Below are 12,581 nucleotides of genomic sequence, written 5' to 3'. Positions count from 1 at the left end.
CGGAGCGGCCACCTTAGCCGAGCATCAATTGGTCGGCTCCGCTGTCACTCCTGCCTTAGCGGGAATGGGGGGGGGCGAGGAGGGGGTTAACCCCTTGGGCGCCAAGGGGGCTTCTTTGGTCCACCATCAACCCGAGATGGTGCCACCTCCATGAGCGTCCTCCAAGGACACAACCTGCGCCATCATCCCAAGATGGTGCCACCTCCATCCCGACATGGTGCCACCTCCATGAGTGTCCTCCAAGGACACAACCTCCACCATCACCATGAGATGGTGCCATGTCCATGAGCATCCTTCAAGGACACAACCTCCACCATCACCATGAGATGGTGCCATGTCCATGAGCATCCTTCAAGGACACAACCTCCACCATCATCCCAAGATGGTGCCACCTCCATGAGTGTCCTCCAAGGACACAACCTCCACCATCACCCTGAGATGGTGCCACTTCCATGAGCATCCTCCAGAGACGCAGCCTCCACCATCACCCTGAGATGGTGCCACCTCCATCCCAAGATGGTGCCACCTCCATGAGCGTCCTCCAAGGACACAACCTCCACCATTACCCTGAGATGAGTGGTTGCCTTTGCATCCCTTATTTTGGCTTTTTTTTTCCTTCTTCCTCACCCCTTTGCTTACAAAATTACTTTTTGGGAGCGTTCTAATGAACCACACACCTGAATTTGCTCTGCAAGCATTTTTCATCAAACGCAAGGGGAAAAGATAACACAGGCATCATGGCACAAAATTATGTCCATCCAGCTCTGGGTGGAGAGAGGTTCCTCAACAGGCGGCTGCTCTGCCGTGTTGGAGAGAGGCGATTGCCAAAAGTTATGGTGGAAAAAAAGGAAAAATAGAGACCAGAAGAAATGCATTTTTCTGCATCCTACGCTGGTACCATCCTGTTTCAGGGAGAGACAGAGGTTATTGGGGAAAAAAATAGAAAATGCAGACTGCAAAATCCAGCATTTTTCTATATTCCACATTGTTGCTTGTCTTTTTGGGGAGAGATGGAGCTTATTTTGGAGAAAATAGAAAATAAAGACGTAAAACCCCACGTTTTTCTGCATTCTGCATTGTTGCCATGTTGTTTCAGAGAGAGACGAAGGTTATGCCATGAAAACGAAAAATATGGAAGGCCAAAAAAAAATACATTTTTCTGCATTCCAAGTTGCTGCCATCCTGTTTTGGGGTGAGATAGTAGTTATCGGGGAGGAAAACAAACCCAGAAAAAAGATTGCAAAAAATCGCGTGGCATTGCATTCTGTGTCCCAGTAGAACGTGCCGGATACACCAACCCGCCTCACCATCCTCTACGCCCGACACGGTGAGACATCAGTGATGGGCCAGCACTGCTTGACACTGGCCCCGACACCCACCACCGCCCGGCTGTGAGCCCACCCCGTCACAGCCACGTGGTGCACTTGACCGTCGCCAAAATTACGGGTCAGTTGCGCGGTGAAAGGGACGCGGACGTCCAACCGGCGTCCCTCTAGGGCCACCGTGCACACCATCCGGGGCTGCACCTCCTCCTCAACCACACGGGTATGGACAACATACTCGCTGGTGCTGGCTCCCCCCACCCAGGGGATGTTGTTGACATTGGTGACCTCCCAGCCCGTCTCATTGAAGGCCAAGACAGCAGCTTGCAACACCCCACGGATGGTGGCGAAGACCCTCTGGTCTATCTCCCATTCGTGCTCCATCTCAGTGGCCTCCTCCAAGGTGACAGCTTTCCGCACCCCTTGGCAGCCCTCGTTCCTCATCGTGGTCTTCGTCAGGGTGACATCCTCCCTGTGCTCCACTGCCCCGCTGAAGTTGTAGCGGACATCAGAGATGGTGATGTCTGATGGGCCCTTCTTGACCACCAAGACTTGGTACCACTTGTACCAAACCTCCTCATCATCCACCACTATGAAGGCAGCCCTCTGCTCTTTGTTGACCTTGCCCAAGCCATAGCGGTTCCTCCCAACGAAGACATCAACAGATGGGCAGCCCTCCACGGCATTTTCGGGCACGCTGCCGAAGGAGGCGTCCACCCAGTCCAGCGCCTCGAAGTCTCCCACGTTGACTAACACCTTGAAGGTGGAGGTCCTCTGCTCCTTTTCTGCAAACGGGAAGAAGCAGAAGGGACCTCGGTCAGGGACGTAGGCACCAGTGTTGCAGCCGAGCACTCCTGTTGAGCAGACATACTCCATCCTCTTGGCATAGTCGTTCCAGTTGGAGACGGCATCGGCGGGCAGTGTGCCTTCAAAAGCCACCCACTTCAGGTATGAGGGTGGCTCCACATCTCGCTTCCTCCGGGGAAAGCTCCAGCTGGTGGCTGCGGGGAGGAAATGGGGGATTTGGGTGAAATGAGATGCCTCCATCCTGCCCCACCAGCTCAAAGCTGCTGGAGCAATGTCCTGCAGAGATCCACCCCATTGGGGAAGGTGCTGACAACGCAACACCTCACGCTTGCCCGAGCATGGATGGCCAAGAAAACCATAAGTAAGACATCTCAACAAACCCTTCTTAAATGCTGGGGGCAAAGCTGGGGGGCAATCCTGCTAAAAATCAGAAGAGCAGAGACCTTCACGCATTGGAGGACAAAGGGATGGATGAGACCATGTACTGGATTTACGTGGCAAGGTTTTGGGTGGGAGGGGGCTGCAGATGTGACCTCTGTGACAAGAGTCATTGGGCTGCCCCACATTGGACACAGGTAGGTCCAGCTGGCTTCAAAATGGAATCACCGCTGGCCAAACCTGAGCCCATCAGTGATTCTGGTGGTGCCTCTGTGGTGACGTATTTAAGAAAGGCTAAAAAATGCTGCGAGAGAGAGGAATGAGAAAAATGTGAGAGAAACAACCTTGCAGACACCAAGGTCAGTGAAGAAGGAGGGTGAGGAGGTACTTCAGGGGCTGGAGAAGAGGTTTCCCTTACAGCCCATGGAGAGTCCATGCTGCAGCAGGTTGAACCCGAAGGGCTCCAGCCCATGGGAAGGACCCACGTTGGAGCAGGTTCATCCTGAAGGACTCCAGCCCGTGGAGAGCCCACACTGGAGCAGGTTGATCCCAAAGGACTCCAGCCCGTGGAGAGCCCACACTGGAGCAGGTTCATCCCGAAGGACTCCAGCCCATGGGAAGGACCCAGTTCATGAAGGACTCCATCCCATAGTTGTCATGAACTGACCACAGCCCCCATTCCCCTGTGCCTTCTCAGGGAGAAGGTAGAAGAGTCAGGAGTGAAGCTGAGGCTTGGGAGGAAAGTGTTTCTAGTTTTCTCTGTTTCTCTCCATCCTACTCTATTTTTAATTACCAATAAATTTAATTAATCTCCTCCAAGTCGCGTCTGCTTTGCCCACGACAGTAAAGGGGCCGTGATCTCCCTGACCTTTATCTCAACCCACGAGCTTTTTTTCATCTTATTTTCTCCCCCTTCCAGCCAAGGAAGGGGAGAGAACAGCTGGGTGGGCGTCTGCCAGCCAACCAAGGTCAACCCACCAGAGAGCAAGACTCACCCGGGGGCTGCAGAGGTCTCCTTCCCATCATTCCCACCGATGGGATTTTGGCAGGTCCATCAGCCCCGCTGCTTCCACGGCCGAGGAAGAGGAGGGTGACGGCGAGGAATAACTGTGGAGAAGACCAGGGGAGGTGTCACCCCTTCAAGCACCACCTCACCATCCCGCACCTCAAGGGCAATTCCTGACCAAGAGTCGGGTCATGGCTGTATCCTGACATCCCTTGTCCGTCTGGTTTTTGGGGTGAAATCCTGTCTGGTGATAGGGACACAGCTTTAATTTTTAACCAGCCCAGGGGGAAAAAGGAGAGGCTGGTTAATGCAACACGGCACCCACTCATAATAACTCCAATTTTTCTTTTTATTTCTTTATTTCATTAAAATTTTTAAATAATTACTTTCTAGGAGTTAGAAAGTATCCCTTTTTTTCCCCTGAAGCAGTTAAAAATCCCCTAAATAACCCAAACCAGTGCCCTGCAAAGCGCCATACCTCACACCTCAGCATCCTGCCGGCCACCTCCGGAGGCTGCGATTTAAATATACATTTTTAATAAAAAAACATATTCATTTAAGCAGCCCCACGGTCACACTGTCCTCCCAACCCAACACACCATCCCCAACTCTCCCATCTTTGCTGGGAACAAGCGCTTCCGCCTGTGGGGTTCCCAGATGCCCAGATTCACATTTTGGGGCTAAAACCAACCGTTTTGGGTTCTGCTGGATATTTTGCCCACGAGCCGCGGGCTCGATGTAAACCCCAACCTGCGCTCGCCCGTGTTTTGCTGCCCCATGCCGCACTCCCTACCTCGCCTCTGCTCCCGCTTTGATGTAAATCCCGGTTTTTTGGGGTGGTTTTGGTCCTTTTTGGGTCACTTCTAGCCCAGAGTGGCGTTTTCCTGCACGGCTTGAGCTCGCCCGGAGACACATGAGCCCTGGGAAAGGCCAAAGTCTGAACAGGAAAAGAAGTGCAAATAAATGCAAAAAAAAAAAAAAAAGGAGGGGAGGGAGGACTATTATTAGAAATTTGGCAATTTGTCTGCGTTTTGCAGAAAGTTAGCACTTCTTTTTTTTTTTTTTTTTTTCCCCCGTCAGGAAAAATGCGGTAGTGATGCACAAAAAGCACCCGCGAGCAGCACAAAACATCCGTGGTCAGGCGCCTGGGATGTTTCACGTTCTCAAAGCAGTTCCTCTTATCCCAAAACATCACTTTCAGAAATCAGTATTTCTGGAAAAATCACATAAACCCCTATTTTGCCCCATGCTGGAGGAAAAAAAAAAATCCCTTTTTAAAAAAATGATCTACATTTTCTGCTTCGAACCTGTAAATCAAAGGGAATTCAAGCCAACTTGGATCACGCACACATCTCTACGACACAAAAAAATCAGCCAACAGACCCAAAATCCACATGGATGCTAAAAATGGGGATTTTCCGCCAAAAAGGCAAGTTTTTGCAGTGAGGACACAGCAATTTGGGGAGTTTTTGCCCCAAAAGAGGGTGGTAGCTGCTGGGCCCATGCGGTGTTTTCTCATCTGCCCCAAAATGCCGGTTTTTAGCGCAGAAATGGGATGTCGTCTGGTTTGGTGTCGAACCGAGGCTCGGTGGTGGGGAAGGGGAGAGGCAGTTGGGAGGGACTCAGGTGTCTGGGCAGCCAAATCATCCCCCACCCCCTTCCCAGTATCCAGAGCCCTGAACCAGACCCCAAACTGGGGAGGAACCCAGGCATTCCAGACCCCCACCCTGGAAGGACGCAGAAGTCCAAGACCCCCACCTGGGAAGGACCCAGAATTCTGGGACCCCCACCTGGGAAGGACCCAGAAGTCCCGGACCCCAACCCGGGGAAGACCCAGAAGTCCAGGACCCCTATCTGGGAAGGTCCCAGAAGTCTGGGACCCCCACCCAGGAAGGACCCAGAAATCCAGGACCCCCACCCAGGAAGGACCCGGGCGTCCAGGATGCCCGCCTGGGAAGCACCCAGAAGTCTCGGATCCCCACCCCAGAAGGACCCAGCAGTCCGGGACCCCCACCTGGGAAGGACCCAGAATTCTGGGACCCCCACCTGGGAAGGACCCAGAAATCCAGGACCCCCACCCAGGATGGACCCGGGTGTCCAGGACGCCCACCTGGGAAGGACCCAGAAGTCCCAGACCCCCACCCAGGATGGACCCAGAAGTCCCAGACCCCTACCCGGGAAGGACCTGGGTGTCCTGGACCCCCACCCAGGAAGGACCCAGAAATCCGGGACCCCCACCCAGGAAGGTCCCCAGTGTCCGGGACCACCCTCCCCTACCAGCACCCCAACCCTACAGCAGCCGCCAGTGAACGCACCCCCCCTCCACCCTCCCCCAGTGCTCCCAGTCCCATACTGGGTGACACTGGGCACCCCCCAGGAAGAAGCCGGGGGGAGGCAGCAAATACCAACGTGCGGCCTTTATTACCCCGGTTCAACTGCCCCGGGGCGGGGGGGGGCAAATACCCCCAAAAAGGACAAATACCCTGGGGGGGGAGTGCAAATACCCCAAGAGGGGGCAAATAATAGAAAGATGGGGGGCAAATACCCCGGGGGGGGATAAATACCCCAAGAGAGAGTCAATAACACAGATAAATGGGGCAAATATCCCCCCGGAGGGGGGGGCAAATACCCCGGGGGGGGGACCAAATACCCCAGTAGAGGGTCTATAATCCAGATTAAGGGGGCAAATACCCCCAGGGGGGGCAAATAACCTGGGGGGGGGGTGTAATTCCAGGGGGGGCCAAGGTCCTGTAGTGCGTCTGAGAGGCCCCCCCTAGTCCATGGAGGGTTGGGCAGGGTCAAAGGTCACTGGGTTTTATCCCCGTGAGGGGTCATAGGTCACCAGAGGTCAACACCAGAGGTCAAGGGTCAGCCCTAGGGGCAAGAGTCACCGCACAGAGATCAGGGGCAGGCGGGTCACTGTTGTCTAAGTTCAAAGGTCACCGCAGGGGTCAAGGGGCGGTGACCCTAGGTTGCACGGGGTCGGAGGTCACCACGGGGCAGCTCCAGGGTTGCTGAGGTCAACCCCGGGGGGAGGGTCGTAGGGTCAACCCTGGGGTCGCAGAGCAGCAGGGGTCAACCCCGGAGTTGCAGGGTGGCGAAAAAGAGAGGGGGGGTGGAATTCAGGTCGTCCAGCTGGGGGGTCAGGGGTCGGAGGTCAAGGGTCAGTCCCGGCGCAGGTTCTTGAGCCGCTCCTCCAGGTCGGCGTCGGCGTCGGCCAGCGCGGCCGCAGCTTCGGGCGCCCGCCCCTCCCCCGCCGCCAGCGACCCCCCCGGCGGGGGCAGGGCTGGGGGCAAAGGGCAGAGGTCAGGGGGTCACCACCTTCCATTGCCCCTCCCCTCAAACGCCCCCCCGAGCCCCTGAAATAACCCCCCCAGACCCTCATCTGCCCCCCAAATATCCCTCCAAATAGCCCCCAGACCCCCTAAATACCCCCGTGCCCCCCTAAATGCCCCCCCCCAGACCTGTATCTACCACCCAATGTCCCCCCCAATCCCCCAAAATCCCCCCCAGACCCTTCAAATATCCCCTACCTCCAAAATGCCCCTGCTCCCCGGTGCCCCTCACAGCCCCTTAAATACCCCCCCCCCCCCCCCGCAGATGTTCAACTACACCCCCCCCAAAATACCCCCCTAGCCCCCCAAAATGCCCCCCCCACACTCACTGGCCAGCTCGTCGGTCAGGTTCAGCCCCAGCTCATCCAGCACCTGTGACACCACCGCGTCGCTGCGGGGGACAAGGGGGTCAGTGGTGACACCGGGACCCCCCCGCACCCCCCCAAATGTCCCCTGACCCACTCTTTCCCCACCCAAGGTGTCCTCAACCTTCCCAGCATTCCATATCTGCCCCCCCCCTTCCTCCACTGTGTCCCCTCCATGTCCCCAACCCTCCCCAGCTGTCCCCACGTGTCCCCCCCATGTCCTCAGCCCCCGCGTCGTCCCCCCCCCCACCATGTCCCTGTCTTCCAGTTCTCCGTGTCCCCCATATCTCCGTTCTACCACCATGTCCCCTCCACGTCCCCCAAATTCCTGTCTCCATGACCCTGATGTCCCCTCGGCGTCCCACAAATCCCCATCTCCGTGTCCCCCAAATCCCCGTCTCCACGACCCCAATGTCCCCCTCCACGTACCCCAAATCCCCATCTCCACGACCCCAATGTCCCCCTGCACGTCCCCCAAATCCCTGTCTCCACAACAACCACGACGTCCCCTCCACGTCCCCCAAATCCCTGTCTCCACGTCCCCAACATCCCCTCCATGTCCCTGAAATCCCATTCTCTGTGACCCCAACGTCCCCTACACGTCCCCACCTCTCCTCCTCATCGTCCTCGTCCCCCATGGCATCATCGATGGCGTCGTTCATCAGCTCCTCTTTCATGTCCATAATCTCCGCCTGCTTCTCAAACTCCATCATGATCTTCTGGATCTGGGGCAGCTTCAGCTGCAGGAGGGGGGACACAGGAACACGGCACGTGGCACACAGGGACACAGGGATGTCCCCGCAGCCGTGTCGGTGGCATTTCATGGTGGCTACAGCCTTGGGTAGGTCCCCAGGACCATTTGGGGTGGTTTGTGGTGGCTATGGTCTTGGGGATGTCCCCATGGCCACCTCGAGGGGTTTCTGGTGGCCGTGGCCTTGGGCACATCCCCTGAGGAAGCTCATGGTTGCCACGGTCTTACGGACATCCTCACAAGCAGCTTGTGGTGGCCGTGGCCACAGGGACGTCCCCCTGCAGCAGCTGGTGATAGCCACGGTCTTGGGGACATCTTCACGGGCAGCCCAGGGCAACCTGTGGTGGCCACAGCCTTGGGGATCTCCCCTGGGGCAGTTTGTGGTGGCCACATTCTCAAGGACATCCCCGTGGCCACCCCAGGGTAGCTTATGGTGGTCACAGTCTTACAGACATCCCCACGGGCACCCACCTGCCGGTTCATAGTGGCCATGGCCTTGGTGACACCCTTCATGGCCTGGGCCATGGAGTTGTTGGACTTGAGGGTCTGGATCTTGAGGGACACAGCCTGGACGTTGGCCCTCATGGTGATGAACTTCTTCACGTAACGCCGCGTCCGCACCAAGTCCTTCGCCATAATCTTCACCGCATCCTGAAAGCCACAGGGGGAACATCGAGTGGCCACGAGGTCCCCCAAGAAGGGGTCCCCCAAGATCTCCAGGGATCCCTCTGTGTCCTTCAGGGCCCACCATGGTCCCCACCACCATCTCAACGGTCTCCTGGTCCCCTTGCACCCACTTTGGTCACGTGGGGACTTCCACGGCCCCCCCCTCCAATCCCCACCGTGTCACCTCGTCCTCTTCATGCACCCATGTCCCAGCTGCATCGTTCCACCATGGTCCCCGGTCACCCCCCCCAGCATTCAAGTCCCCTCCATGGTCCCCTGGTCACCACTATGGTCCACCACCGTCCCCCAGGTCCCCTCCACGATCCCCTGGTCTCCCCCCCGAGTGTCCCACCACCCTCCATGTCCCCACCGTGGTCCCCTCCAAAAGTCCTGGATCCCTCCGTGTCCCCTGGTCCCCTCCATGTGCCCTAGTCCCGTCTACGTCCCCGTGTCCCCACTGCAGTCCCTTGGTCCCCTCCGTGTCCTCGTGTCCCCTCTCCGTTCTCCTCCACGTCCCCGCCATGTCACCCACAAGAGTCCCGTGGTCCCCTCCGTATTGTCCCATCCCTCCTGCAGTCTCCCGGTGCTCTCCACGTCCCCTCCACGTGGGTGTCCCCTCACCATCTGGCCCTGCTTGGCCATCTTCTTGATGTCGACAATGATCTTCTTCTCCTGCGCCTCGAGTTTCTGGCGTTCGCGGTCGAGTTCCCGCATGGCGCGGGCCAGCGCCCGCTGGTTCTGCCGCAACAACTCTTCTGGCGTTTTCCGGCGCCCAAACAGCAGGTCCATGGTGGCAGCGGCGCCTGGGGAGACAGACAGGGGTACATGGGACATCGGGGACATGGATGGGGCACAGATGGGAGGGCACGGACACGGGGGGACACGGAAATGGGGGACACAGGGACATGGATACGGAGGATATGGGGGACATGGGTGGGACATGGGGACGTGATGGGACATGGATATGGGGCACATGGGGACATGGTGGGACACAGAGACACGATGGACATGGATATAGGGCACATGGGAACATGGTTGGACACGGGGACGTGGTGGGACATGGATATGGGGCACATGGGGACATGGTGGGACACGGGGACGTGGTGGGACACGGGGACGTTGATATGGAGGATATGGGGGGCCACAGATGGAATGACATGGACATGGGGGATGCGGACATTATGGGGACACAGATATGGGGGACGTGGGTGGCAGGTATGGGGGACATGGGTGTTTGGGGCATGTGGACATGGAGGGGGCACGGGCATGGAGGGGACGTGAATATTGGGGTACATGGACATTGGGGACATGGAGGGGGACAACACACGGTCATGGGAGACATGGACACGAGGGACAGAGGAGGCCAAAGACACGGGGACCATGAACACGGTGGGGACACCAACACAGGGGGGACACGGAGGTGGCAGGGACCCACCGGAGACATTGTGGGGGGGACAGATGAGGGGGGACACACAGAGAAAACAGGGGGGAACATGGGGGGGGGGGTTGGGGACAGAAAGAAACAGGGGTGGAGAATGGGTGGACGTGGCGGGTGGGGACAGGGGACACAAATGGGGGCAGAGATAGGACAAAGGGGAGTGACACAGGACGCTCTGTTGGGTCTGTCCCGGGCACCCCACTGCCCCCCAAAACCACTGACACCCCCCAGGGGGATTTATTACCCACTATGGGGCATTTATTACGCCCCCTGGGGCATTTATTATTACCCCTCCAAAGCCAGTGACACCTCCCAGGGGCATTTATTACCCCCCTGGGTATTATTACCCCCCTGGGGCATTTATTACCCCCCTAAAGCCACTGACACCCCCAAGGGCATTTACTACCCCCCAGGGGCATTTATTCCCCCCCTGGGTATTATTATCCCCCCAGGGGCATTTATTACCCCCCTAAAGCCTCTAACAGCCCCCAAGGGCATTTATTACCCCCACGGGGCTTTTATTACCCCTCCAAAGCCACTGACACCCCCCAGGGGCATTTCTTACATGCCCAAGGGCACTTATTACGACCCCCGGGGCATTTATTACACCCCTAAAGCCACTGACAATCCCCAAGGGCATTTATTACCCCCCAGGGGCATTTATTACTTCCTATGTGGTATTTATTACGCCCCCCCGGGGTATTTATTACCCCCCTAAAGCCACTAACACCCCCTAGGGGCATTTATTACCCCTTATGGGGCATTTCTTACCCCCCCGAGCCACTGATACCCCTCAGGGGCATTTATTACCCCCCAGGTATTATTACCCCCAAAGGCATTTATTACCCCCCATGGGGCATTTATTACCCCCGACGGAATATTTCTGACCCCCCCAGGGGCACTTATTACCCCCTATGGGGCATTTATTACCCCCCCAAAGCCACTGACACCCCTCCCAAGGGCATTTATTACCCCCCAGGGGCATTTATTACCTCCTATGTGGTATTTATTACGCCCCCCCGGGGCATTTAATACCCTCCCAAAGCCACCGACACCCCCCCAGGGGCATTTATTACCCCTCTAAGGGCATTTATTGCCCCCCAGGGGCATTAATTACCCCCCCAAGGGCAGTTATTTCCCCCCTGGGCCCAGCTGCCCCCCAATACCCCGTCCAGCTGATTTCCGCCCCCCCAGGTCCCGCCCCTTCACCATGGCAACAGGAAGCGCAGCCAATCACCGGGAGAGGACGCCACCGCCCCGCCCCCTTCCTCTCTGTGGTTCGTCTCCTCCCAGAGTGTCCCCACGAGTCCTCCCGCCTCTAACTCTATGGTACAGGCCTAGAGCGGCCCCCGCGGGGCTTTCTGCACGGCTTAAGCCGCTCTCTATGGTCTCGGGGGGGGCCTCTCCCGCTCCCGGAGGACCCATGACTCTATGGTCTTCCCCCCCCCCCCCCCCAGTCGCCGACGGCGGCCCCTCCACGAGAGTCCCTTCTAGCCCCCTCCCGGAGGAGCTTCTCTATGGTCCCGAGCCCCGCTCACTCCCCCATGTCACCCCGGTACCGGCCACTCTGGCCCGCTCCTCTCTGTGGTATTACCGGTACCGGGCCCCTCTAGCCCACCCCACCCCCCAGCTCTATGATCCCTGGGTCCCTCTGCTCCCCCCCTCCCCCGCTCTATGGTTTCCCGGTACTGAGCCCCTCTAGCCCACTCCCCCCCCGTCTCTATGACCCCCGGTACCGGGCCCCTCTGTCCCCCCGCCGCTCTCTATGATCCCCCGGTGGCCCGTCCGGGCCCCTCACCCCGGATCCTTCCGCGTCTCCCGGTCTCTCCCGCGCACTTCCGCAAACCTCGTGACGTCGCCCGGGTTTCGGTCACGTGACGGTGGGGGAGAAACCACGCGCGCCGGGCGCCACTGGTCCGCCCCCCTCCCGGTGGTAAACCATCGAGATGAAGTGGCTGGAGCGGCCACTTCCTTTACGGTGGGAGGGGAATCGAGAGGAGACGGCCAGAGCGTCGGCTCCGGCGGTAATGGCGACCCCTGGCGGCGCGGGGGTACTGGGGCAGAGCGGGATCAACTGGGAGGCAGTGGGGGGCGCCGATACTGGGCATACTGGGGAGCACGGGGACAGGGGAAACCGGGCACAGTGGGATTAGGAACTGGGCATAGTGGGAGGCCTGGGACAGGGAGCTGATCATACTGGGCACACTGGGATTAGGAACGAGACATACTGGGAGCCCTGGGGCAGGCAACTGGGCATACCGGGAGCGAGACCTGGCCATACTGGGAGCCATGAGGAAGAGAACTGGGCAAACTGGGAATGGAGTACACTGGGAGCCCTAGGGAGGGGAGGGAAGCCAGGCATGCTGGGCACACTGGGAGTGGGAACTGGGCACACTGGGAGCCCTAAGGAAGGGAACTGGGCAAACTGGGAGCCCTAGGGCAGGCAATTGGGCATACTGGGCACACTGGGACTGGGAACTGGGCACACTGGGAGCCCCAGGGAAGGAAACCAG

At 58.1% G+C, this 12,581-nt stretch overlaps 3 protein-coding genes across 4 annotated transcripts; 1 reads left to right on the top strand and 2 right to left on the bottom strand.

Moving 5' to 3' along the window:
- Positions 1-682: 682 nt before the first annotated feature.
- LOC126034936 (natterin-4-like) lies at positions 683-4,705 on the bottom strand. Its single transcript, XM_049792923.1, has 4 exons — positions 4,307-4,705; positions 3,992-4,027; positions 3,503-3,614; positions 683-2,323 (listed from the first exon to the last, which is right to left on the bottom strand). The coding sequence occupies exons 1-4, from the start codon at positions 4,703-4,705 to the stop codon at positions 1,314-1,316; spliced, it is 1,557 nt and encodes a 518-aa protein (XP_049648880.1). The 3' UTR covers positions 683-1,313.
- Positions 4,706-4,907: 202 nt separating this feature from the next.
- Positions 4,908-6,036, top strand: LOC126034970 (basic salivary proline-rich protein 1-like). 2 transcript variants are annotated; one of them, XM_049793009.1, is made up of 2 exons: positions 4,908-5,375; positions 5,536-6,036. In XM_049793009.1, exons 1-2 carry the CDS (start codon positions 4,908-4,910, stop codon positions 6,034-6,036), a joined length of 969 nt encoding a protein of 322 aa, XP_049648966.1. The 2 variants fall into 2 exon arrangements, with proteins under 2 accessions (XP_049648966.1, XP_049648967.1); XM_049793010.1 differs by having other exon boundaries at positions 5,069-5,375; positions 5,504-6,036.
- On the bottom strand, positions 5,916-12,402 carry CHMP2A (charged multivesicular body protein 2A). Its single transcript, XM_049793056.1, has 6 exons — positions 11,867-12,402; positions 9,252-9,433; positions 8,436-8,615; positions 7,823-7,953; positions 7,178-7,239; positions 5,916-6,799 (listed from the first exon to the last, which is right to left on the bottom strand). The coding sequence occupies exons 2-6, from the start codon at positions 9,417-9,419 to the stop codon at positions 6,678-6,680; spliced, it is 663 nt and encodes a 220-aa protein (XP_049649013.1). The 5' UTR covers positions 9,420-9,433; positions 11,867-12,402; the 3' UTR covers positions 5,916-6,677.
- Between the last annotated feature and the right edge of the window lie 179 nt (positions 12,403-12,581).

Source organism: Accipiter gentilis, chromosome 36 (genome assembly GCF_929443795.1).
Source record: "Accipiter gentilis chromosome 36, bAccGen1.1, whole genome shotgun sequence".
Taxonomy (NCBI): domain Eukaryota; kingdom Metazoa; phylum Chordata; class Aves; order Accipitriformes; family Accipitridae; genus Astur; species Astur gentilis.
The sequence above is the reverse complement of the archived record's forward strand: the minus strand, read 5'-3'. Positions and strand labels throughout refer to the sequence as shown.

Coding starts and splice junctions, on each gene's coding strand:
- LOC126034936 (XM_049792923.1), bottom strand. CDS start 4,705: ATGTTTTGGGATAAGAGGAACTGCTTTGAGAACGTGAAACATCCCAGG. Junction 4,028..4,306: donor AAAGCGGGAGCAGAGGCGAG/GTAGGGAGTGCG, acceptor TTTAAATCGCAG/CCTCCGGAGGTGGCCGGCAG. Junction 2,324..3,502: donor GAGACCTCTGCAGCCCCCGG/GTGAGTCTTGCT, acceptor TCCTCCCCGCAG/CCACCAGCTGGAGCTTTCCC.
- CHMP2A (XM_049793056.1), bottom strand. CDS start 9,419: ATGGACCTGCTGTTTGGGCGCCGGAAAACGCCAGAAGAGTTGTTGCGG. Junction 8,616..9,251: donor TGGCCAAGCAGGGCCAGATG/GTGAGGGGACAC, acceptor TGTGGCTTTCAG/GATGCGGTGAAGATTATGGC. Junction 7,954..8,435: donor TGGCCACTATGAACCGGCAG/GTGGGTGCCCGT, acceptor CCCCTCCTGCAG/CTGAAGCTGCCCCAGATCCA.
- LOC126034970 (XM_049793009.1), top strand. CDS start 4,908: ATGGATGCTAAAAATGGGGATTTTCCGCCAAAAAGGCAAGTTTTTGCA. Junction 5,376..5,535: donor CAGGACCCCTATCTGGGAAG/GTCCCAGAAGTC, acceptor CCACCTGGGAAG/GACCCAGAATTCTGGGACCC.